The following is a 26,820-nucleotide window of genomic DNA, read 5'->3' as shown; positions in this document are numbered from 1 at the left end:
ATTTCCAACACATAGCATGTACATAGCAAAGATGACACCCCAAAATACATTCTGCTACTCCTCCTGAGTGTGGCGATACCACTTGTGTGAGCCTTTTACACAGCCTGGCCACATACAGAGGCCCAAAATCCAAGTAGCACCATCAGGCATTCTAGGAGCATAAATGACATAATCTCCTGGCAACCTATCATTTGAAGGCCCTTAATATTTCTAACATAGCATGTACATACCAAGAATTACAATCCAAAATAAATTCTATTGCAGAAAGGGTAAAAAAAAAAAAAAAAAAAAAAAAAAAAAAAAGCATTACCTGTACTTTTAGTATTATCCACAGAGGAGAGCACTGGTCCAGGCAGCAGGCAGGGATGTGCTTAGCGACAGCAATAGTAATTATCCAGGCAGGAATATTGTCTATAGTCAGCACAAGGATATTGTCAGCACAGCACAGTCCATAGAAATTGTCCAGGCAGAGACAGCCAGCACAGCCATAAGATTGGTCCTGGTACACTGTTACCTGCAGACACTCATTGTACCGCTCTTCATAACCATACTGCCTCTTGCTACAGCTAATTATTTGCATAGTCCAGGTAGCGGTGTGGTCCGTTCATGCAGCAGGCAGAGGCATGATGGCAGTAAGTTAGCAGCAGGCTGAGGGCCGCTATCGGGTAAGACCTGGGCACAGGGGTAGAGGCTTCGACCCACCCAAATCTCTATGAAGCCTCCAGACCCTAATCCGGAAATTCCGAAACCCGGAGAAAACAAAAAAAATTTTTTCTCCATCCAGAAAAACAATTCTGGAGCCCCTCACATATGTGAGACCCCTGTGTACTACAGTAACAGGGCAACAGATCAGTCCAAGCGGTAGGCAAAAGCATAGTCCAAAGACAGGACCATCCAAGTGGTAGGCAGTAGCGTAGTTGATAAAACAGGCCAGGGTCAGTTCACGTGGAGGCAGTCCAAACGGTTGGCAGAGGCATAGTCAAAAAACAGGCCAGGGTCAGTAAACGTGGAAGGCAGTGGCATGGTTATTTGGGGAAGCATGGAAAATGGTCAGCACAGATGATGAAAATGGGGAAATGGTTAAAAATATGAGCTAATATTTTAGGAATGTATGATAACGTTGGAAGCATTCACCAATGCAAAGGCCAGGTTGGGAGGGACACTGGGGACAATGGTAGCTGGTATCTTTTCGAAATTCTCTTTTGGTGCACATGCAACGTTTTTTTTTTTTTTTTTTTTTTTTTTTTTTTTTTGCCGTCTTCGGCCTGCTTCAGATGGTGGAATGTTGAAGGGGAAGTGGCGCTCATGAAGTCGGCAAACATCCTCAGAGTGAAGGTCTTCTGGGGGGGGGGGGGGGGGGTCTTTGGTGATAGATGAGTAACAACTTCTTCTATGAATTGTAGGAGGGGGGGGGGCTTTCTGTGAATTTGGTGTAGACTACATAGGAATTATAAACGGCCAAATGGATGAGATAAATTGCCACCTTCTTGTACCAGAATCGGGACCTCCTTATCGACAAATAGGGCTGAATCATTTGATCATTGAAATCCACCCCCCCCCCCATGTAGAGATTATAATCTTGGACACATACTGGCTTGCATGCAGAAGAGACATGCTTCGTCTCTTCTGCATTAAAAGCTACATACCGGATTGTCCGCTCCTGTAAGTGCTGCTCACTGCTCAAATTTTAGCAATGCAAAATCTGATGATTCTCAAGAATACAGTTTGAGGGGCTCCAAAATGTCAGTTCGGAGTGGAGAAAACGGAAAATTATATACTAGCTCACCTTTCCATAATTTTCCTTTCCTGGTGCATCTTCATGGCAGCATACATATGGGTTGTGACTCCGCCCCCACAACCTGATAGGACTGGTTAACTATAAATCAAAGACAGACCTGGCTCACAGCATTCTCTGTAACTCTCACCATTTGGGTGGGTATCTGTATGCTGCCATGAAGATGCACCAGGAAAGGAAAATTATGGAAAGGTGAGTATACAATTTTCCGTTTTCCTGGTGCATCATGGCAGCATACATATGGGGACTAACTCGCCCTACGGGAGGTTGCAAGATAAAATTTGTAATCAGTAGCGCAAGTATGCACCATGAATTTTCCAAATTTTACTGTCGCGAGCTGGGTTCAGATAATTAAAGTGTAATGAATGTGTCCTGGGAGGACCATATTGCTGATTTGCCTCAGGAGACACTCAGCGCTGAGCAGTCCACATAGCTGGCCCTGCCCTAGTTAAATGTGCTCTTAAGACCTCCAACACAGGAAGGCCTTGAAGAGTAGGCTCTTTTAATTGTCTTAACAATCTAGGAGGTGACTGAACGTGTTGATGCTGACTGACCCTGCCTTAAGCCATGCTGGAACCAAGAACATATTTCAGCTTTCCTGAATGAAAAGGTAGCTGCTAAGCAGGTCACCAGCTCAACATCCAGGAGATGTGGTTCTCTCACTCAACCAAGAAAGACGGCAAATTGACTTCCTGGTTAAATTGGAAGGAGAAAGACACCCCAAGGATAAAAGTAGTCTGGAGTTTTAGGACTATTCTGTCCGGGTAGAACGTTAAGTGAGGCTCCTTGAGTACAAAGCCTGCAGTTCTGACATCCTTTTTCACAGAGGTTGTAGCAACCAGAAATACTGTCTCTAGGGTTTGCAGAGTGTAGTCAATTCTGTAGGATAGAACTGAGGCCTTGATAGAAATGAGAACCATAAGCAAGTTCCACATAGGGAACAATGGTTTCCTGGGAGGTCTATAACTTCATGCAAGCCTTTTTAAGAATTGCATCACTAAAGGGTTAAGGACGCCTTAAACCCTTGCAAGTGCAGACAAGGCTGAACTTTGAGCTTTAAACATATTTGAACCTAGGCCCCTGTTCAGCCCCAGTTGTAAGTAACTAACTTACTAACTGTAGAACTTTGGCTGGTTTAGGTGATAAAGGACTCCAGGCTTTTGCTTTGTGAGATCTGCATCATTTTCCCATATTCTTTGGTAGAAATTATTCATGAAGACCTCTCTGGTTTGACACAAGGTAGGCACTACCTGCACTGAGCATGCTTGACTTGGAAGCCACTGCCTCTCAACTTCCATGCCATCAAAAGTAGTCTCTTGGAGCTGGATGGCAAAACTGTCCATGAGAGAGCGAATCCGTCGTCACTGGAAGCGGCAGTGGTGATTCAATGAGAGAGAGAGAGAGAGAGAGAGAGAGAGAGAGAGAGAGAGAGAGAGAGAGAGAGAGAGAGACTAGAGTCTCCTAAGCCAAAATGGTATATTTGCAATTATTGATACAGGAAGCTCCACTGACAGCCTAAGAATTCTACCCTTCCGCTGCCGTCTAGGCACAGTACAAATCTTGCTAAAAAGAGTGAATGACAGAAGTGCTTTGAACACTACTCGGTTCAAGAACATTCTATACTATTCCTCATAAGCTTAGCATCCCATGACCTTAAGCAGCCTGCTCTTTGAAATGAGTCCCCCAACCTTTCTAGCTGGGGTCTGATGTGATAATGTTCCATCTGAAAACAATTGGTCAGTTACGAAGAACCAAGGATACTCCGGCACTGTTCTACTGGAAGAGACTTCACTCCCAAAACACCTTTGGCTTTCTCTATCAGAGGATGGAAATTCCCTTGTGGAAGTTCTACTGAATTTTTCCTGTCGCTATTGCAGACAGTAAGACCTTTGTGAATGCCCTGGGGGAGATGTAAAGACCGAAGGGGAGGGACTCAGACTGGTAGAGGAATTGAGGATGAATTGGGACAAGTAGGTGTCTGATAAACCTACAGGAGAATCCAGTCTCTCAGATTTATGAATATAATTGATTGGAGGTTTTCCCATCTTGCATGACTCTAACTTCCTGTGCTGCTTGTCAAATATTTTTTTTTTTTAAACTTTAGCACTGGGCACAGATTACCTGGTTTTTATTTTTTGCTAGGAACAGAGGTGACACGAATCCTCGTCTCCTCTGGGTAACTAGAACCTTCACGAATGCTCTTCCCTTTTTTTTTTTTTTTTCCCCTTTTTTTTTCTTCTTTTAATCCATCTACAAACTGGACCAGGATTTTTTACTTTTCCATCAACTCTGGTAGTCTGGCTGACTGGAAGAGATTGAAAGGTGGACTTCCCACCTGTCAATGTTATATGATCATTATGCTCATTGAATTATGCCCCTGCATGGGTGAGTTTGTCATGTTATGCCACGTACACACGAGCGGACTTTACGGCAGACTTTGCCCGGCGGACTTTTCGACGTACTTTAGGATGGACTTTCTGAATGAACGGACTTGCCTACACACAATCCACCAAAGTCAGTCGAATTCGTACGTGATGACGTACGACCGGACTAAAACAAGGAAGTTCATAGCCAGTAGCCAATAGCTGCCCTAGCGTGGCTTTTTGTCCGTCGAACTAGCATACAGATGAGCGGACTTTTCGACCGGACTCGATTTCGACGGATTGATTTAAAACATGTTTCAAATCTAAGTCCGTCCAACTTTTGAGAAAACAAAGTTCGCTGGAGCCCACACACGATCAAATTGTCTGCCGAAATCCTGTCCGCCGGGCAAAGTCTGCCGTAAAGTCCGCTCGTGTGTAAGCGGCATTATACTTTTTCAATAAAAATTATTGCACCGGAAAGGCGGACCTCCCTTAAACTTCCACCAATGTCACGCCAATATAGCTGATATGGCCCACTGATCCTGAAGGTTTTCCCTCCAGGTGTGTGCGTAAAGCTTCGCACCGGCACCCCCTGGATTAGTGCACCCTTAAAAAGGACTTCCGCTGTTCCCCTAAGACAGGAGCTTTAGATCTTTAATGCCGCGTACACATGATCGGACTTTACGGCATACTTGGTCCGGCATACCGGATTTCGTCGGACAATTCGATCGTGTGTGGGCTCCAGCGGACTTTTGTTTTCTCAAAACTTTGACGGACTTAGATTTGAAACATGTTTCAAATCTATCCGACGGACTCGAGTCCGGTCGAAAAGTCTGCTCGTCTGTATGCTAGTCCGACGGACAAAAACCGACGCTAGGGCAGCTATTGGCTACTGGCTATGAACTTCCTTGTTTTAGTCCGGTCATACGTCATCACGTATTAATCCGTCGGACTTTGGTTGATCGTGTGTAGGCAAGTCCATTCATTTGGAAAGTCCGTCATAAAGTCCGCCGGGCAAAGTATGCCGTAAAGTCCAGTCGTGTTTACGCGGCATAAGGCTTCAATAATGAAGATTGGGTTTACTAATCTTTTTCCTGGTCCGTAGGATTTTGACTCCTGGTACCTACTTGGGAGTCGCCACCTGTATGCTGGACCTTTTTGAATTTTCTGTTTTTTGTCAGATGATATTCAACCTGACCTGCTTAATGGTCACCCTTTGAGATGGCTGTATCCTGTCTACTCCCAAATAGATTGGATCTGTTTTCTGGTGTCTTGCACCATTTTTTTTTTTTTGGTGGGATCTACCAACCATAACCGAGGGGATCACCGCTTCTGAAAAACATCAATTGACGTCTGACACATCCACCACAGAGTATACTGCCAATTTCAGCTCTTACAAAGCTGTTACCACTTTGTCTCTTCACTTCTTCCAGACTGGCTTATTTAAAGGGTTACTCCACTTTTTTTTTTTTTTTTTTTTTTCTTTGAAATCTGCAGGGCTGCAATTTTCTGTAAAATGCAATGAAACATGACTATCTGAAGGTGTGTGTACAGAACACCCCCCTGAATCATAATTTCCTGCTTGTATGACTGGTTCACTGGTTTTCCCAGAAGTCTGCACCAAGATAAAAGTCAGACTTTGGCATCCACTGCAATAAAAATTTCATTTTGATGCGATTCCCTATTGGGGGTATCTTATCTAAAGGGATGCAGACCCTGCCACTTTCCTCAGTCCTGCAGGTGCAGCAGCTGGTTGATAATTATGAAACCACTCCCATTAGACTCACTCAGCACATGGGCTCGTTATTGCTGGTGTGCCAGCACCTGGAGATGCTACAGTATGTAGGAGCACTTCAGATCTAGATCTAATTTTCGGACTAGAGCTTCCTTGAAAGTGACATGTCTTGTCAGCTACATTCATGATGCATCCATCATCGGAGGAGACTTCAACAGGTTGACCTCTAGCTTTTTCAGGGTATACAGTTTTGACAGCCTGTTTATAAGGTCATTTTTCTCTGACACCTTCATTGACAGACCGCAGGACAATGGCAACTGCTGCTATCAATCTATCTAATGAGGACAGAGACAGCGGCTAGAGTTGCTGGGCTCGTGCTCGTCGCTAAAACTAATGGGTTCAGGTAATTCGGGGGTGGAGGCTATGCGGGGCAACTGCAGTACGTTCTATGCATTAAGGTGAACAATTTTGCGACTTTACAACCCCTTTTAAGCTGCATTTCTAGAGTGTACTGAACTCGCTGGGAAGCACTGCCACTGAGCGAAGAAAAGGTGTTTGTAGTTCAAACCAGCAGAGCAGCTTAGGATGACATTGCTGCTGCTCCATAGATACAGTAAACTGAGGGGTTGATTTACTAAACCTGGAGACTGCAAAATCTGGTACAGCTGTGCATGGTAGCCAGTCAGCTTCTAACAGCTTGTTCAATAAAGCTTTGACAGAAAAAAAAAACTGGAAGCTGATTGGTTTCTATGCAGAGCTGCACAAGATTTTACACTCTAGTTTTAGTAAATCAACCCCTGAGTGTTAGTCTAGGACAGGAAGTGTGCAGGTGAAAATAAACCTAAGGAAACTAATGCAGCCACCAGTCATATGCCACATGATACAGTAGTCCATCCTCGGTAGCGGCTTTCACTAAACTAATCTAGATACTGCCAACCTCGTTGTTTACCTTGCTCACCATGATGGTGATCTTCTTGAATGTTTACCTCCTTCATTGGGAAATCTTCTACTTCAGGGCTGGCTTCACCTGCACAGTGAGCTTTCATATACTTTTATGGAACTTTATTCTAAAGGGAGACATGTATCACACTGTTTGACTCTCTCCCCTGCCTAACCCTCCAGGACATTTTATCTATACATTATTTTTTTTTTTTTTTTTATCCCCACCTTTAAAAGTGGCGTTCCATAACTAGATACTTCTGCTCTATGTGGGTCTATATCAGGGATGCTCAAACTGGCTCGCGGAGCTCTCTGACATGGCCCTCGACCTCAAACCAGGGAATTGCGCTTCTATTATATCCTGTGGGTTTGGTGCACTTTTAGAAAGTGTACCACACCCTCAAGATATAATAGAATTCTATGGCAAAGTGCAGGTAAACCACAGCGCATCAGTGTGAAAGCAGCCTTGTGGGGGCTCAGGACAGTGAGGGCTTGATTTACATTTGCGTTTTTTTGGGGGGGTGGTAAAATCCCATAGTTGAGGCATGTTTTTACTACATTCTCTCCCTCCCTCCCCCCCATCATTAGTAAAGAGTTGGTCTCCATAGGGGCCCGTGTGGTTACCAAATCATTTAATTTCACTGTGGCCCATGACAGGTTACCAAATCACTTAAGCGGCCCTTGCTCTTCAAAAGGTTGAGCACCCCTGGTCTATATGGTGCATGTGGGACCTGGAGTTTACTTTGGGTGGAAAGTCCAGCTATGGAATGAGGATAACTCTGTTGATCAGGAACTGAAGAAAGGGCTTAGCGTGTACAAGTGCTCTAATCTCTCAGACACACTTTGCAGCAGTAATTGCAACTCAAACGGCTGCCTTCAGCATGAAATTTTCAGTGCTACAGAATTTTAAGAACTCAAACAGTGGGCACGCTAGATAGTTAAGAACCATTATCAGATTCCATTGAGAAAAAAGTTTTCTTGGCTGCCTCAGAGGTATAAAAAGAAAAAACAAAACAGGTGTAGCGCTAGTGAAATGAATGTCCAATATGTAAAGACCGTAAATGTTCCCAAAGGTAAACCAAAAAAGGCAAAAGAGGCATCTATATGGGAAGTCCTTCAAGAGACTGAAACTTCAAGGAGACATCTATGATGAAAATAAACACACCACCACCTGAAGATGAAGAGGCTTACCAGATGGGATGGACCCAAAAGGGCATACGCCGAGTTGGGTCAGATAGGCTGGGGTGGTGAGTGACTCGAGACGACCTGGAAAGATGATACTTGTAGATGAACCGGCTTGTTGCTGTATCCCTTTAAATGGTGGATGCCCAAACCAGGGGGGGCGATGTAGGTGAAGCAAGCCAGGTGGTATCGTATCCCTGATCAGTAGATATGGTCACACAGTGATTTTTTTTCTTTAGTTGCTAGCAGTTAGGCTTCTATAGCAGAAGAAACTCTGCACATGATCCTGGCCCAGTCAATCACAGTGGTCAAAGATGCTCAACCGGACTCACTTCTCCCTGCAGGGGTACAGGCAGTCACAGTATTTGCCACTGTGTAGCACTCCTGGATGTCCCCGGTCTTTGCTCTCATTCAAGAGTAGTCAGGCACACGTTTACAAAGCCCGGGCCGAGTGCCAGGATCTTGTCTGGCATACTAACAGTACACAATTGTAATACCACAAACGCAAACGTAGTGACGTACTATGAGGAATTTCATCTCTTGAGCGCCACCCTTTGGGCCCCTTCCGATAGTTTGGTGAGCATTAATTCTGAGCATGCGTGTTTGTACTTTCGACTTTTGTGTGACGGCCATACGAAAATCTAACGTCAAGCCGTTGTCTGCTGAAAATTTACTAGCCTGTCATCCAACATTTGTTGGCCGCAAATTGGACAACAATTGTCAAAAGGAGCGTACTAACGGTAAGATTTTAGGGCAACGGTCTGTCAACAGACAATCCCCTGCCAACAATCGTACCATGTGTACGAGGCTTTAGTGAACAGAGACTCAGTTCTTTATTGAGTGTTGTATACTTGTGGTTTCTCTGGATCAAATTTCAAGTCCTAACAAACCACCTGAAAATCTACTAGGCTCAGTTGTACACCTACAATGGATATAAAAAGTCTACACACCCCTGTTTAAAATGTCAGGTTTCTGTGGTGTAAGAAAATGAGACAAAGATAAATCATTTCAGATAGAGGTGCACAGAATGGAAATTTTGGTACCGAAAATGAGGTGTGTTTTTTTTTTTTTTTTTTTAATATTTCTATATATGTATTCAACTTTTTAATCAATATCCTCAAATTTAATATGAATTGTTGACTATTATTGGCACCCTTTTAGTGCAAGAAAAGCTCATGAAAAACGCAATCTCTGACAATCTCTTACTTAAACACACTGCTAATACTATTAGCAAAATTTCCATTCGGTGCACCTCTAGCAGGCATGATACACGAGATGGTCAGAGACTGCAGACATGATACCGTGCCGCTGGGCACGCGCATCGGCTCCTGAGTGACGCAGCGGGTGCGCGCGCCCCCTAGACGGCGGGGAAGCCAAGGACGTCATATGACCGCCGCCTGGGATGGCAGAGCCACCTTGCAGCCGTCCTATTGCTATGTGCGGGATGGGAAGTGGTTAAAAAATTTTCGGCCTGAAGATTATGTAATTTCCCCAACATTATGTTTTTCTGGAAGCAGAAACCCTAGAGAATAAATAGTGGTAGTTCCAATATTTTATGTCGCACAATTTTAGATCTACGGTTTATGAAACAGAAAATTTCAGTAAAAAATAAAGCAAAGTTAAAGTGATTGTAAAATCTCGTTTTGTTATTTTTTATAGGGGGAAAAAAAAGACATGTTATACTTACCTACTCTGTTGCAGTGGATTTGCACAGAACAGGCCGGATCTTCCTCTTCTCGGGTCCCTCTTCTGTGACCTTGGCCCCTCCCTCCTGTTAAGCGCCCCCACAGCAAGCAGCTTGCTATGGGGGTAGCTCAGCCAAGTCACAAGCTCCCTTGTCCATTCAGACATGAAGCCCTGCCCCCTCTCGTCTGATTGGCTAGCTGGCTTTGATTGGCGGCAGCCAATGGCGCTGCTGCTGTGTCTCAGCCAATCAGGAGGCAGAATCTCGGACGGCTGAGACACTCATGGACATCGCTCGACAGAGAGGGACTTTAAGTAAGTATTCGAGGGCTGCTGCACACAGAAGGCTTTTTATGTTAATGCATAGAATGCATTAAGATAAAAAAAAAAAACCTTCTGCCTTTACAACTCCTTTTAACTTTAGGGCACATAAACACAAAATATTACCCCATTTTGGTCAAATATATAAAAGATAGGTATCTATTTACTTGGCGAAACCTTAACATGTCAATCCTTAAAATTGCGTGCGCCCGAGAAATGGCAACAAGTTTAAGCATGAATAATAAGCCTAGAATTATTTCCCTTACTTCGGCATGTGTGGCTATATGTAACGAGTAGCACAATTGTTTGTGTTTAGGCACCCCTGATGTTATTATTTAAATTTGTGTGTGTGTGGGGGGGGGGGTTACTTGCTACTGCCTGAGTGCTAGGAAATCTTGAGATGAACTTGGTCAACTTGGCACCCTGGGGAGATGCAAATAGGTCCTCCATGAGTTGGCCCCATTTCTGTACCCTCATGATGAACACCTGAGGAAGCAAGGACTTTGTTGTCCAAGTCATGGCCAAGGTGTTCTCTTGTCCCAGTACATACACTCCATTAGATTTGGTTCAGATTGGACTGTACCCTCTTCATGGTTGAGTTATCTTGCTCAGAAAAATCTTCCTCCTGATGTACTCTACTGCCATCCTGTTTACCATATATGTAGGGAGATGGCTTGACCTTTGATCATCTAGGTGAAGATCTAATGGGCACAGTCTGCTGCCATGAGTTCCAGTATATTCAACACAGACCGAGCAGTGTCAAAGTCCCAGTGACCCTGTATCATCACTCCTCCCACCATTTACTCACATTCGTAGTGAGGTTCACTTGCGAGTTCACCACCACATGCTGGCCTTCATAGAGCGAGTAATGAAAATTTGCTGTTTCAAGGATCTGGACTACTCCTGAAGAAAGCCCTGTTGAAAGATACGGACATATTATTGAGCCCATTTTGAACACTGGACATTGTAGGAGCCAGTGCAACAATGATCTTAAGGCACTGTGTCGAAGAATGATTGTGAACTGAGAGGGCATCCTTCACCCATTGTCTGATAACCTGTATCCCTTCTATTGGGAGAGAAATAGTTGAACTGACTGTATTGAAATATGCTTCAATAGAGTTTAAGCTTTTGCAAACATTATGATCAACCTAAAACTGATGAAAGTAGATAAGACGTCTTCCCTCTTAAGAAGAAACTTGTCTTTTTTGCTGTGTGCTAGAATTGGAATATCATTGAGGTATTGGTGGATTGTAATACCTCAGTCCCTGAGCAGTGCTATGACTGCTAGAAAGATTTCCAAGAATGGAGATACAACTGAAAGGAATATTTTATGGCGATGTGAAGTTATGCGTTTTTAGGTCACTGGACAGCATCCAGTCTTCAGGAAGAACTGAATCTGAGATGGCCTGCAGAGACCAATGTTGAATGGGTATCTGGAGATATCCGTGCTGCACCTCCAAATGTTGATTACTGACCTCCCGCCCCAGGTTTTTTTTTTCTTTTTTTCACCAGAAAGAGACGCAACCCCTGTAGTGATTAATCCCAGAAGGTGGCAGTTGTACTGGAACAGGATGCTTTTCTTCTCTTGTTCTTCTGGAATATTTGTTGCGGCAGAAGACTAAGGGGTTCACTGGACAGACCATCTGTAGCCCTGACTTGCTGTCTGTAGAAACCAAATATCATGTGGAAAATTTTCCACCAAGACATGGTAAAAGTGTAATAACTTACAGGGCTGGATGGATACACCCTCAAAATTACTTCCCTTCATCCTGCGTACAAGTCTTCTTAACTCATTTGTAAAAGGAGGATTGAGATCCTGAGATGCATCAACCTTGTTCGCTGCTAACTACCTTCAGTTTGTTTTATTCCTTCAAGGATGACTGCTCTATAACGAAAAGGTACACTTTTGTGAAATCTGAGTGCTTTCTTACGGACTGCAAAGGAGGATAAGTGTTAGCTGCACAGCCATATATTGTTGAATTGTACAACTGTATATGACCAGACTCCCCCTTCAGTGAGGTGCTCCCAGCGTTTAGGTAATATCCTGTGTTGCCAGAATGTGACCGACCCATGTCACACTAGTGCCTTTTGGTTTAAACTGACTCCACAGGGTCACATGACTGCCAACTGGAGGCACCTGCGCAGTACTGCACTCAAGGGCACCTCTGAGCATTCTAACTATTGTGCGCAGATACAAACTTCCACGAATGTGTCAGGGTGTTGTGATACAGGTCGTTCTAGTAAACAGTCCCCTCCATCTTTTGAATGCATTGGGTGCTGGCTGCACCTTCTCAACCAATGTAGCAATAATAGATAAGAATTGATGATCCAATAAGCTAACTAGCACTTGCTCATGACTCACACTCACTGACCATTCTGTGCATGTGCAAGCTTCCATGCATGCGCTGGACTCTTGAGATTGGAATGCACAATGCAGACCCAAAAACTGAGAGGATGGCAATGTAAACACAGGCAGGTTTGAGGATGACTCCACAGAACAGCAAGTCCTAGCAGTGACTAAAAGAATACCAGAAAGCTCACCTACTGGCAGCAAGTACAAAAGTTGTACATGACAGAGCAATGCAACCTAGTTCCCAAGCTGGAAGGTAGTCCATGCAAGGCATGCAATCCAAGGTATTCACATCCTGGAAGTCAGAACTGGATTTTAGCTAGTTTAGCACTATGGAATCAAACCGTATTCAGGGTACTCTCTTTAGAAGCTTTGAACATATCACCAGTGATTCTTTGCACCCCAGATTTACTCCTCTAGGTAGGGGGACTTTGTCTGCTATCACAGCCTAAAAATGACCAATACTACATCCCCCCCCCCCCCCTTTTTTTTTTTTTTTTTTTTTTTTACACTGTATACAGTATAAAAAAAAAAAAAACACTGTAAAAAAAAAAAAAAAAAAACACAAAAATGCATGTTCAAAAACGCGGCAAGCACCGCAAAGAGCACTGCAAAAACGCTCAAAAGCAACATGCATAGATGTGAATCGAGCCTAAGGTGGGATTTAAATGTATAGGTAAATGTCCTGGAGGATTGAACAGGCTTCAGAATCAACCTATATGTGATGCCATGGAGATGTCAGGAAAGGATGAATAAAGCCGTTTTATTGGTCCAATGAAATTTAACTAAGCTGGGACCTTTTTATTTCCGGATGATTTTTATAGAGAGAACAGTAATGCTTGTTTTCCAAAATACACAAAACCAGGCCATCCATATTAACCATCCTAAAGTAAGGAGCAGGCATGTCATGTTGATTTATTGTGATGAGAGTAACATGTTTCTTCATATACAGAAGAATGGATTTGTGATTACGTGGATTTGCATAAAACTATATGTGGCCCAGATGCATGTGAATAAGTATGGAGACAACTAAATGGCAAGTACGAATAATTGGCTTGCAAGTATAAATGAATCATTAGCAGTATGGATTAAGCTCACATATAAATGTTTTAGGACCTTTTGTATCAAAACCTTTCATTACTGGCAGATATTGCTATTTCTTTAATGCTTGATTGGCATTATTTTTATTGCCATGTATGAATAATCTGTGTATTTACAGAAACAATTACTTGGCATAAATGGCACCATATAAAACAATCATGACTCAAACGGAGAAATGGCATTCTTGTCAGCCATGATGTTATTTTAGTAACTCTAAGCTCTTTAGGATTCTTCACTAACATTGATTATAATATGATCAAATGTATTCAGGATTGACAATATTTTAGATTAATATGTGCCAGCTTAGAGATCCAAAAATAACATTGTGGCTGACAATAATGGCCTGAAATTTTTGAGATTTGTCTTATCTGTGCAATACACAGTACAGAAAGAAAGTAATGCAAAAACAAAACAAATAAGTGGCGTTTTGATAATGGGAATGTATTAAAGATGCCTACGAACATCAGAGCATGTGCTGCCTTCAGTCTGGTCATTCAATGATCTGAAAATATTCATACTAGAGCTGCACGATTCTGGGCAAAATGAGAATCACAATTTTTTTGCTTAGAATAAAGAGCATTATTCTTGCGACATAACATCATCTTTCACATTGTACAGAAAAATTGGGCTAACTGTTCTTCCATTTGATCTAAAAGGACTTGGCTGTTGGCGGAATATCCAACCATTTGTATGCTTCATTGGACAAATGTTGGATGGCAAGCTTTAAAATTTTCCATGGACAAATGCCTGTCGTCGGATTTTCCCAGCGTGTGTACACAAGTCTGTTGGACAAAAGTCCAAAGTACAAACACGCATGCTCAAAAGTAAGGATGAGCCAGAAGCGATCGGTCTTGTAAACTAGCGTTCGTAATTGAGGGTTAACATTTGTGACATGGCACATTATGAAATCTCGAAATGCAGCGCACATTCTCTTTTTCTTTAATGGGATAATAATGAAGCTGCTTTGCTGGTGATACTGATGGAGTTATGGCAAACGTATTTTAAAAGGCTTTTATTTTCTAGTGATATCAAGAATAATATTATTATGCTTTTTGTGCAAGTTACCACAACACCATTATCCCGAAGTTTTTAAGATCAAAGATACAACTATGTTGGTGTCCCTTGTCAATTTTACATTGTATTTTTTTAAATGTAACTGCCTACTCCCAAACTCATTTGAAGTAAAAAACATAGCCAAGTATTATTCTGCTTAATTTTTTTTGTTGTGCATTAAAAAAAGAAAACAAATACAATTAGACATGCTATCTGCCAGTAGAATTGAACCAAAAAAGTGCATTTTATGCATCTAAAAATATAGAAAATATAACAAATCAAATCAATTTTTTATTCAACCAAAAAATAAAATAAAAGCCTCATGCATGTGTCCTGCTTCTTAATATAGGGGGTCAACAATGCCAAGCGTGGGGGAAAGCAGGGGTCCGTCATCCGGAGATAATGCCTAAAATCATCCGGATTATTCTCCTGGAGCTCCCGCAGCAGAGGCATATGACCTAATTGGTCACGATTAATAAAGCAACCAATTTTTGGTCCAAGAAATCCTCCTGTGACTGGACTTGGGTCAAAACTAGGGCCGCAACTAACGATTATTTTCATAATCGATTAGTTGGCCGATTTATTGTTTCGATTAATCGATTAATGACCTTAAAAAAAAAAAAAAAAAGTGTGGTGTATAATTTTAGTTTAATATGTAAAGTTTAAAAAAGGGAATTTATTCCTAAATATCTCTATACGCAGGGGTAAAAATAAATAACCAACTATATGGTTAGGGAGTAAAATCTTTAATCCACTTTGAGAATAACAGACACAAGGGATATACTGTATATACTATTAGAGATTGAATCTGGTAAATATCATCAGATCAAATTTTAATTTAAAGAAAAAAAAAAAAGTTAGACTGTTTTGCAGATTTTCAAACAGAACTGTAATATTACATGCTGGCCATACAAAAACAATGTCTTCCTTCAAAAAAAAAAAAGTCATTTTAAGAACTTCGTTCGATTTTCTAATTGTTAGTGGGGTCAAATCGACGTTTGTTTTCAACCACAGTGACGGGAAAATTTTGAAATAGAAAACTTCTCGGTCAAAGGAATTTTCAGACAGTGTATGTGGTTTTCATTCAAAAATTACATTTGTTTTAAAACCAAAACAAAATGTTAAAACCAAGTGAAAATTTCAAACATTCATTCAGCGAATGTCTGAAAATTGATCCGTGTGGCCAGCATAAGGCTCGGTACACACCTATGCAGTTTGCTTTTGATCAGTTTATGCAGTGCTTTTTGCTGTGCGTGTTGATTTTTGCGCACCCGATTTTGCTGCGATTTGCGTTTTTTTTTTTTTTTTTTCTTTGGCCAATTTGTTGTTGGGCAGATTAAAAAACACAAATTGCTGCAAAAACGCACTACATGCTTTTCTGCAGCTTCTCCGTTGAAGTATATTGAACCAAAAAAAAGCACAGTTTTGTGTTGGAACGGGTCAAGGACCTTTTTCAGATATGTAGCAGCTGAAAAAAGCATAGATGTGAACATAAAATGAACTGTAGTGCGTTTCTGCAAAAAGCACATGGGTGGGAACCAGGCCTAAGACATTTAGTAACATAATGGAGTTAAAAAAAAATAAATAAAAAAAATTAGTCCTTCATGGTACAAAAAGGGAAAATAATCGCTACTGTAAGGGGTTTGTTTTTTACTGTGTAACAGGGAAAGTAATCTTTACGGTAGCGATTATTTGCTCTTTTTGTACTATAAAGGGCTACTTTTAGTTTTTTTTTAACCCCATTATGTTACTGGTCAATTAATTGATTATGAAAATAGTATTGAATCAAATTATTTCATAATCTATTAGTTGTTTCGGCCCTAGTAAAAACAAAAGCTCCAAGGCCAATAATAAATAACACGTTATCTCCTCCGATTCCGCAACATGTCTGGTTGACGAAGGACCGTTCAGAAACGAAATGAAAATCTAATCAACACTCACCAAACTTCTAACACAAAATCAGCAGAAGGAGCCCAAAGAGTGGCGCTAAAGAGCTGAAAAACCAAGTAGTATGTCACTACGTTCGAGTTTGTTGGCCGACAATTCCTTGCCGATTTTGTATGCAAGACAAAATCCGGGCACATGCCTTCGAACAAAAGTCCGAGGTTATGTCTGCGGAAAATACGATTGTGTGTACAAGTCTTAACTGCTTGCCCACCGGCGCACGCCGATGTACGTCGGCACAATGGCACGGATAGGCAGAAGGATGTACCTGTAAGTCCTTTTGAAATTGCGGCCGTGCCATTGCGTGCGCGCCGGCCGGGAGCTCCGTGAGTCAGGCCGCAGGTCCCGTGGACTCGATCGCCGCAGGGATCCCCGAGATCGCCTCACGGAGAGGAAGAACGGGGAGATGCTAAGGTAAACAAACATCTCCCCGTTCTGCCTAGTGACAGTGTCACTGATTTCTGCTCCCTGTCATCGGGAGCAGTGATCAGTGTAGTGACACTGCTAGCCCATCCCCCCTACAGTAAGAACACATCTCTAGGATACATTTAACCCCTCCCCGCCCCCTAGTGGTTAACCCCTTCACTGCCAGTCACATTTACACAGTAATCAATGCGATTTTAATCGCACGGATTGCTGTATAAATGTGAATGGTCCCAAAATCACGCCAAAATTGTCGGACGTGTCCGCCATAATGTCGCAGTCAAGATAAAAATCGCTGATTGCCGCCACTACCAGTAAAAAAATAAAAATAAAAATGCCATAAAACTATCCCCTATTTTGTAAATGCTATAACTTTTGCGCAAACCAATCAATAAACGCTTATTGCGATTTTTTTTTTTTTTTTTTTTTTTTTTTTTTTTTTTTTTTTTACCAAAAATATGTAGAAGAATACATATCGGCCTAAACTGAGGGAAAAAAATGTTTTTTTTATATATTTTTGGGGGATATTTATTGCAAAAAGTAAAAAATAATGCGTTTTTTTTCAAAATTGTCGCTCTTTTTTTGTTTATATCGCAAAAAATAAAAACCGCAGAGATGATCAAATACCACCAAAAGAAAGCTCTATTTGTGGGAAAAAGGACGCCAATTTTGTTTGGGAGCCACGTCGCACAACCGCGCAATAGTCAGTTAAAGCGACGCAGTGCCGAATCGCAAAAAGTGCTCTGGTCAGGAAAAAAAGGAAATTCTTCCGGGGCTGAAGTGGTTAAGGGTTATAATGTTTTTCTTTATCTCCAGCTACCCAATGTTGTGATAAAACTTGGCAGGCTAAACAAAGCAGTACCTTAGCACGTCTGCTCCACAGTTACGATCTGATAGACCTCTGGAGGGATGCCCATCCTACAGAACGTGACTACACATTTTATTCACATGTACATAAAACATACTCGCGCATTGACCACCTGTTCACGCTATCCCCATTACTCTCATACATATCATCGACTAAAATAGTACCAATTGCATGGTCGGACCATTCTGCAGTCCAAGTGGACCTATCAGATCTATGGTCTAAGTCAAGACAGCCTTCTTGGCGATTGAATGAATCCTTATTAAGCGATCTAATAATTGCCAAGGAAGTTGAAACAGCCATACAACAATATTTCCAAGAAAACACCTCCTTGACCTCTTCCCCCAGAGATAGTATGGGCAGCCCATAAGGCTACCTTACGTGGTAAATTAATACAGCTAGCTACCAAGGTCGAAGGGGAACGAACTCAAACAATTCAACAACAAGAAGAAGAGTTACATCGACTAACACATGAACAAAAATCCAACCCACACACGGATCTTAGGAATCAGATCGATATAGCAAGAACAGCGTTAAACTTGAGCCTCACTACCAAAGCAGAAAAATATGTTAGATGGGCTAAACACCGCTGTTACACAATGGGAGACAAACCAAATAGATTACTAGCGAGAAAACTCAGCCCAAGGCCCTATAACCCGGCGCTCCCTAAACTGAGACTGCAGACTGGACAAGTGACACAAAACCCTCAACTTATACTTCAGGAATTCTATACATTTTATTCTAAACTTTATGACTCCCCTACGGACTTTAACGCAATCAAAGTAGAAGAATTCCTGAGGGACTTACCACTCCCAACTCTGTCTAATGACCATGCTGAAGTGATGGAGGCAGAGTTCACGGTGAACGAGGTAGCGGCGGCTATTAACCCGTCGAAGTCTCCGGGTCCAGACGGATTCTCAGGCCAATATTACCGCAAATACACAGAAATTCTGACTCCTCATCTCTGCTCTTTCTATAATTCACTAAGAAAGGGGTCTCCGATACCACTCCATGAAAACAAGGCCTTCATACATGTTATTCCTAAACCGAATAAAGACCATGGAGACTGTGCGAACTACCGCCCCATATAGTTGATCAACGTCGACCTCAAAATACTGACTAAGATATTAACCATTCGCATGAACTCGTTCATATCGAAATATATTCACCCTGACCAGATGGGATTTGTCCCGCATAGACAAGCCCCAGACCAAACTAGACGTATTATTGACATCATTTCTGCCTTAAACTTGGGTTGGGACGGAGGGGGCCGGAGAGGAGCATTATTGGTCTCATTAAACCTACACAAAGCATTTGATTCCCTATCCTGGGACTACCTTTTTTTTATTTTAGGAAAATATGGGTTTGGACCTCACTTTCTAACCACACTTAAAACAATTTATAGTTACCCCACAGCAAATCTAGTAGTCAAAGGATATAAATCCCAAAACATAAAGATACTCAGAGGAACTAGACAGGGATGTCCCCTGTCTCCCCTATTATTTATTTTAGCCCTGGAGCCACTGGCCATTAAAATCCGGGAACATCAGGATATATTGGGGGTGAGATGTGGCTACCGCGAGCACAAATGTGCAATGTTCGCGGACAACATCCTATTACTCCTCTCCTCCCCGGTCACCTCCTTGCCTAATCTACAGGTAGTATTGCGACACTTCACAGAATTTTCTGGACTCAAAGTAAATCACTCCAAAACTCAGGCGCTTAACGTCTCTCTACAAACACATAATTCAAGCCTTGCAACAATCCTACCCTTTTAAATGGCAGAAGGAGACAATGCCATATTTGGGCATCTTCCTTACTCCCACCCTTACAACACTATATAAACATAACTATCCCCCACTATTCAGGAAAATATTAGAGGATCTCAAAAAATGGTCGAATAACCCTCCGTCATGGTTTGGAAGGCTGTGCTCAATTAAAATGACGGTCTTACGGAAAGTGCTATATCTGTTTAGGACTCTCCCAATAGCAATAGTAAGGAAAGACTTACAGAAATTCCAAAAGAGATTGCTGGACTATGTATGGGGACACAGGAGACCTAGAGTGAACAGGCGAACACTATATACACCAAAGCTGAGAGGGGGCCTGGGAATGCCCGATTTACTTAAATACTTTCAAGCAGCACAAATGTCCCAATTAATCAAATTCCACACAAGACAGCCTAGACCGCTTTGGATGTCAATCAAATCTTCTCTGTACCCTGATAGAGAGATTAGCCACTTTATGTGGATGAAGGCGAAGGACAGGCCAGTCATGATGTGCCCGAGCTTGTCGTCCTCCCTGAACTTGTGGGACAGATTGATGACAGCCCACAAGTTTGAGTCCCAACACACCCCCTTGGCCCCTCTATTCGGAAATGCACTGTTCACTCCGGGTCTCCATCCCCAAAATTTCTCGTGGTGGACCAATAAAGGTTTAATGCGCATAGCAGACTTTTGTGATCATAGAGGTGCTTTATCAAAATCAACCTTACAGGAGAAATATAACTCCAAATTCAGAACTTTTTCGCTATACCCAGATAAAACATTTTTTGGCGACATTGAATCGCACCTCTCATCTTACCACATTCACCCCAATGGAAAACCTCTGTAGGAATTTTGATAAGCACACTGGTCATATATCACAGATATATAATATTTTGACTTTGTCTGCCCCAAAATTGTTCTATATGCATAAATAGGAGCAAGACATGGACATAGATCTGGACATGGAAGAATGGAGCAAAATAATACAGAACGCGTCTAAGTCGCTTATTAATACCTCTCTGATAGTGGCAAAATTATAAAGTAATGATGCGATGGTACATGGTCCCAGAGAGGTTAGCAACCTTCGTCCCAGGGGTGTCCCCTCGGTGCTTTAGAGGATGTACTGTAGACGGTACTATGTTCCACACTTGGTGGACGTGTCCCAAAGTGAGGAGATTTTGGATACGCACGTATAATCTTATATACTTCCTCACGCAAGTGAATCTAATTAAATCACCTCTGCATGCCCTGCTGGGACGCCCAGTGGAGGGGGCATCAAAGCCAATGCGCAGACTTATCACATTCATATTTGTGGCGGCTAGGATTTCAGTAGCCAAATCTTGGAGATCTCACACGGTTCCTTTTTACTTACTAAAAGCCAAACTTTCTTGGATAATGGTAAATGAACGCCTTTCGGCAATCTTGAAGGATAAGATCACTGGATTCAATAAAATATGGGATCCCTGGATCAGGTACCTTACTAATACGTAGGATGCCTGACGATTGAAGCATCCACTGCGTGACAGGAGCGCATCCATACCACCTCCCCATCCCCTACCCCCTCCCATTCTCTCACACTCCCCCTCTTTCCTTTTCTTTTCCACTTTCTCTTCTTAGGTTCTTTTCTAATATTGTTTCTTTTTAACGGGTTGATGACTCGTTTTGAACTCAACCCGTATAGTTGTATAAAATATTATGTAAATCGGGAAGTACACATGATACAATAATACTATAACTCACCAGTAGAGTCCTATTCAGTTACAAAAGTCCTTATATTGATAAAGAACATTGGCACTTCCTTATCCTTGTTTGGTTTGTGGGTTTAGTTGATAACATGAATAAAACGTTAGTAGGAAAATAAATAAACATTGAATGGTAGGGACTGCACCTCCGTCTAGTCACAGCAAGCTCCCATGGGGGTGACGGGCGGAGGAAAACAGTGCCACTTGCATAAGGTATAGTCCCCACGAACCAAGCTAAGGTGATGTAACTGTAAGTTAATGTACTACCCTGAGAGTTGTTATTCTCCCCTTTTTGTTTTTCTTTTCTTTTTTTTTATTATTTTTATTACAGTCGATGATATCTGTAAAAGTATGCTAAATAATGTTCCCGTTTTTTGTAAATCCAAAACTGAATAAACACTATTGATTACAAAAAAAAAATTTGGAAGGCTGCCTGGGGGTTTTTTTTTTTTTCTTCTTTTTTTTTCATTAGACAGCTGTCAGCTGAGCAGAGAACTCTCTGCACTGTATTTGGAAAATTTTGTTAAGATCGTAAGAGGGGTAGAATTGTAATTTTGATTCTTTAACAATGAATCGTGCAGCTCTAATTCATACTATAGGCCTTTAAAGTGGATGTAAACCCGAATTTTTTTTTTTTTTTATCATACTGTGGAGTATCAGATTTGCTATCATTTGAGCCCAGTCTTGCCACACAGAGTTAATCCATCTCTGAGCAATCCCCTTTTATTGTTTAGTGAGACCATTCTTGACAAACTGAGAAAAACTTTGTCAAATCCTCCCCCTTGCTGTGAGTGACAGGTGATTTATATCTCAGAGACATGCAGTATTTTTTTAATTCCCTCCCACTCCTTTCTTCAGCAGCTCTGCAATGATTGGCTGTTCCACACCTCATCATGATTTGGCATGCTGAAGTCATGTGGTTACTTTCCTGTCTTTTCACTGGATGTTAGAGATCATAGCAGAAGTTCAATGTAAGAAATACACAGGAGAAAATGCATATTGACAAGTGGAGTGTAGAGGTGGGCGGGGAGTCTACTGACATCACGACTCCACCCACCGAGCTCCAGACAACAGACCCACCCACAGAATATGCAGTTTTTCGGGTTCTCGTAACAGACAGAGGGAAGACATTTGACAGGTAAAGATACATGCAGGAGGCATGTATATCCTTATAGATAACCCCTATGGCAGTAGTTTAGAAAGGATGACATTGGGTTTACATCCACTTTAAGCTTTTCCCGACATTCCCTGAGTAAACCTGCCTGAGCACTCTTGGTGACAACAGTTAGTCAAGGTGGGGTTTCCCAACCAATTGTTTAGCTTGCCCGAGGGAAGCCAATGCTCAGGTACTTCTCCTACGCCCATAGGACAGAACATACAAAACTGTTCAATGTGACTACATATTTGGACAACAATCTTTTCCTGACATAATTTTTGGCATTCTGATTGTTCATCTACAGCCAGCCATAATCTAAAAGTTGTAGGTGTCATAAAGGATAACTAAACATAAAAATGTAAACCTATTGCAGTTCACTAATACAGGAATTAATTACCTGTTGATCTTGTTAGAAATGCAGTGTTCCATCCTGAGGGGAACTGAAAGCACAAATAATCTGATTCTTCTATAATGCCCGGTACACATGATGAGATTATCGAAAAAAAGATTGTGCGTGTTTTTTGTTTTGCATGCTAATCGCAGAACGAATCTGAGTTTACTATATTACATTTCTTGGAGGTTTAGATAATGTGCTCTAAAGCCATAACATTGGCTTTAATAACTTAATAATAGCACAAGAGCCATTGATGCAGTTAATATTTTACCACCATTTTGGGGTTATATTGGTTTTAAGTCTAATGTAAATGCTAACAATACTGCTTCTTGAATACAGTACCATTTGTGGGAATTTTCTTAGAACAGGAACAGTTGGTGGCAGGTTTACTAGGTTAACCACTTCGCATCCAGGCCAATTCTGACACTTAGCTCCTACATGTCAAAAATCATAATTTCTTTGCTATAAAATTACATAGAACCCCCAAACATTATATATATTTTTTTAGCAGAGACCCTAGAGAATACAATGGCGGTCATTGCAACTTTTTATCTTGCACGGTATTTGCGCAGCAATTTTTGTTTTTAAAAAAAAAAAAAAAGTTTCATGCTTTAAAGAAAAACAAAACCGCAAAGTTAGCCAAATTTTTTTACATAGTGTGAAAGATGAAGTTACACTGAGTAAATAGATACCTAACATGTCACGCTTCAAAATTGCACAGGCTCGTGGAATGGCTCCAAACTTTGGTACTTAAAAATCCCCATAGGCGACGCTTTAAAATTTTTTACTGGTTACATGTTTTGAGTTACAGAGGAGGTCTAGGGCCAAAATTATTGCTCTCGCTCTAACGTTCGCGACGATACCTCACATGTGTGGTTTGAATACCGTTTTCATATGTGGGCGGGACTTACGTATGCGTTCGCTTCTGCGTGCAAGCTCACGGGGACAGGGGCGCTTTAAAATTTTTTTTTTTTTTTTTTTTTTTTTTTATTGTTAATTTTACTTAAAATTTTTTATTTTGACACTTTTTAAAAAAAAAAAAATTTCCCTTATCGTCTTTCAGGACAGCACTTGAGAGAGTGACTCCTCCCCTTGCAAACAGGAAACACCTCTTCCACAAAACTTTAAAAGGAATGTTAAAAGAATACAGTCAGCACAAAAAACAACTAACACAAAATAAAACAAGCTGCTGTACACTGAAGGTAAACATATAAAACCTCGGAAAACATATGATAAAGCAAAGCAGTGCAGCGCTAAAACTAAAAGTCCAAGTAATGTCCCTTTAGAATAGAATCAAATATAAAAGAAAAGATCTCCTCTGTGATAAGGGTGCTCAAGATATCCCATGCAGTGTTACATGTCCGTGACACCACCTCCGGCCAACCAAACTGCTCACCTCAGCATAGGGACCCCTGAATTAACAGATAGGTCAAAACAGCATTTACCCCACTTAGTGGAAGGAGATGAAGACTTGTCTGGGAAGATGGTCCCACGGTAATGGAGATGGCACTCAAAAATTGCAGGTCATATCACATGTAATAGAAATGAAAATACATAGTGCACACTGCGTGGCTAAAAAAAATATAATTTATTAACATTAAGGTACTCACAAGCACAGCACTAAGCCCTAGTGCTGGGATACAGATAAAATGTCATCAAAGGGTAACGTAGGTTGGATGGTGGCTGCAGTGATGTCCAGAAACTCCCGCACGCGTATCGTCCTCCTCGGGACTTCATCAGCGATAATATTAGTGCTGTGCTTGTGAGTACCTTTAATGTTAATAAATGATATTTGTTTTAGCCACGCAGTGTGCACTATGTATTTTCATTTCTATTACATGTGATATGACCTGCAATTTTTGAGTGCCATCTCCATTACCGTGGGACCATCTTCCCAGACAAGTCTTCATCTCCTTCCACTAAGTGGGGTAAATGCTGTTTTGACCTATCTGTTAATTCAGGGGTCCCTATGCTGAGATGAGCAGTTTGGTTGGCCGGTGGTGGTGTCACGGACATGTAACACTGCATGGGATATCTTGAGCACCCTTATCATCACAGAGGAGATCTTTTCTTTTATATTTGATTCTATTCTAAAGGGACATTACTTGGACTTTTAGTTTTAGCGCTGCACTGCTTTGCTTTATCAAACTTTAAAAGGAGGCTCCTTTCCACACATTGTCAGTTTTTGTGTTTCCTCTGGAGGGAACACTTCGTGGGGAAGTCAGGGCTCTCAGGTGCTGTCCTGGGAGCTCAGGTTTCCTGTGTTTTTCACCAAATACTTCTTTTACCTCATGAGAGCTGTTCCTCCCATTCCACAGCTGATGAAGGTGCTGCTGGCTGGGCTCCCTCTCCCTCTTCATCTGGGCTCAGGGTGAGTCTGACTGTCGTGGGCATCGCTCCTGGGCGGCGGCAGGACAGGCGGTGGCCGTTTACTATGCTTTTTTTCTCAGGTCCACCGCCTGTTGCTTACAACACCGCCGCCATCTTGGGGATGGCAGCGGGGCTCCATCCGCCGGAAGTGAGGCATCCGGAAAGGGGGCGGCGCCCACGGAACAGGCGTGAGGCTTCATTTTCGCCGGAAATCGCAGAGAGAAGGGGGAGGAATGGGGCTGGTGCTTATTTAGCGGTTCCGGTCCGGCGCACTGGCACTATTGGAGTCCGGAACAGGCATTTTTAGCCACAAACACAGCAAGCACTCCTCGATGGAAACGATGGCGGCAGCAAGTGGCACAGGCACCAGCAAGGCCCAGGTAAGGGGCAGTTGTATACTGTCCTCCTTGTACTGTGGGCTCTCTCTCCCTCTCCCTCTCCCTCTCCCCTCCCCCCCCCCGGTGGCAGGGGCCTGTCTGGGCACATAAGGCAGTTTAGTTCTTACTGTGCACCTGTGGTGAGCATTCTTGGGAATAGGACAGGTTGTCTCACTGGGATGGTTTCTTCTTTTGTCTCATGGCAGGCCAAAAGCTCTGATCCAGTGGCAAAAAGAAAATGCCCTTCATGTAAATCAAGCTACCTGAAAGATGGAAGAAGACGTTATGTCAAGCTTGTATTGATTTGCTAGTTAAAGAAGAAGCTTCTTCCGCTTGCAGCGACTTGATTGCATCTGTTAAAAAAGAACTTGATGCGACTATCCAATCATTTCGCTCTTCGCTAGCAAACCCATCCCTGAGTCAGCCTACTACCTCACAGTCCTCAAGGCTCACTTATAGTCCCGGCGGTGGAGACTGAGGCATCTCCTACCCCAGAGGGACATTCCCCCTCTCAATCTGAGGATTCTGATGAGGGGGAGGAAGGAGAAAATTTACCTTCAAAATGTAAATTGTCTTTAGAACAGGTAAATGGCCTGTTAAAAGCAATCTATACCACACTGGGTCTGGAGGAGGAAAGAAAGGAGTTATCTCTGCATGATAAAATTTATGCAGGGCTTAGCGAACACAAAAATCGCAATTTCCCAGTACACTCTGTTATCTCTGAAACTATTAAAAAAGAGTGTACAGAGCCAGAGAGAAAGCCTTTCTTTCCCAAAGCCTTAAAAAGGCGTTTTCCTTTTGCTGAAGATCCAGCGGCGGTTTTGAACAAAAATCCCAAACTAGATGCCGCATTTTCCCAAGTCTCGAGGTCTACAGATTTGGCATTCAAGGACATGGGGGTGTTGAGAGATCCCATGGATAAAAGGATGGACCAGCTACTAAAGAGGGCTTGGCAATCCATCATGGGAAATCTTAAACCTACTACAGTGGTATCCAGAAATATGGAGTTCTGGTTAGAGCAACTTAAGGCCCATATCTCAGCAGACTCGCCAAAACAAGAAATTTTGGATTCATTTTCAACTCTGTCTGCCGCTGTCGCATTTATATCTGATGCTTCAGCGGAATCAATTAAAATGACAGCTAGATCTGCTGCCCTAGCCAACTCAGCCAGAAGGGCTCTGTGGTTGAAAACTTGGCTGGGGGACGCGGCATCCAAAAACAAGCTGTGTGGGATACCGTTCCTGGGTGACTTGCTTTTTGG

General features: G+C 42.2%; 1 protein-coding gene across 6 annotated transcripts in view; it reads left to right on the top strand.

Annotated features, from left to right (window-relative positions):
• SLC26A5 (solute carrier family 26 member 5) overlaps positions 1 to 26,820 on the top strand; it is a 149,898-nt gene that overhangs the window by 6,681 nt on the left and 116,397 nt on the right. The window contains exon 1 of one of the 6 annotated variants that reach the window (XM_073619611.1): positions 21,369 to 21,475. The exons of the other annotated variants lie outside the window; for them this stretch is intronic. Within the exon in view, the coding sequence (XP_073475712.1) occupies positions 21,434 to 21,475 (42 nt within the window). The 5' untranslated portion in view covers positions 21,369 to 21,433. Of the gene's footprint in view, positions 1 to 21,368; positions 21,476 to 26,820 lie in introns of those variants that run through there. 6 annotated transcript variants of the gene reach the window in all.

Source organism: Aquarana catesbeiana, linkage group LG03 (assembly GCF_042186555.1).
Source record: "Aquarana catesbeiana isolate 2022-GZ linkage group LG03, ASM4218655v1, whole genome shotgun sequence".
NCBI lineage: Eukaryota > Metazoa > Chordata > Amphibia > Anura > Ranidae > Aquarana > Aquarana catesbeiana.
The sequence above is the reverse complement of the archived record's forward strand: the minus strand, read 5'-3'. Positions and strand labels throughout refer to the sequence as shown.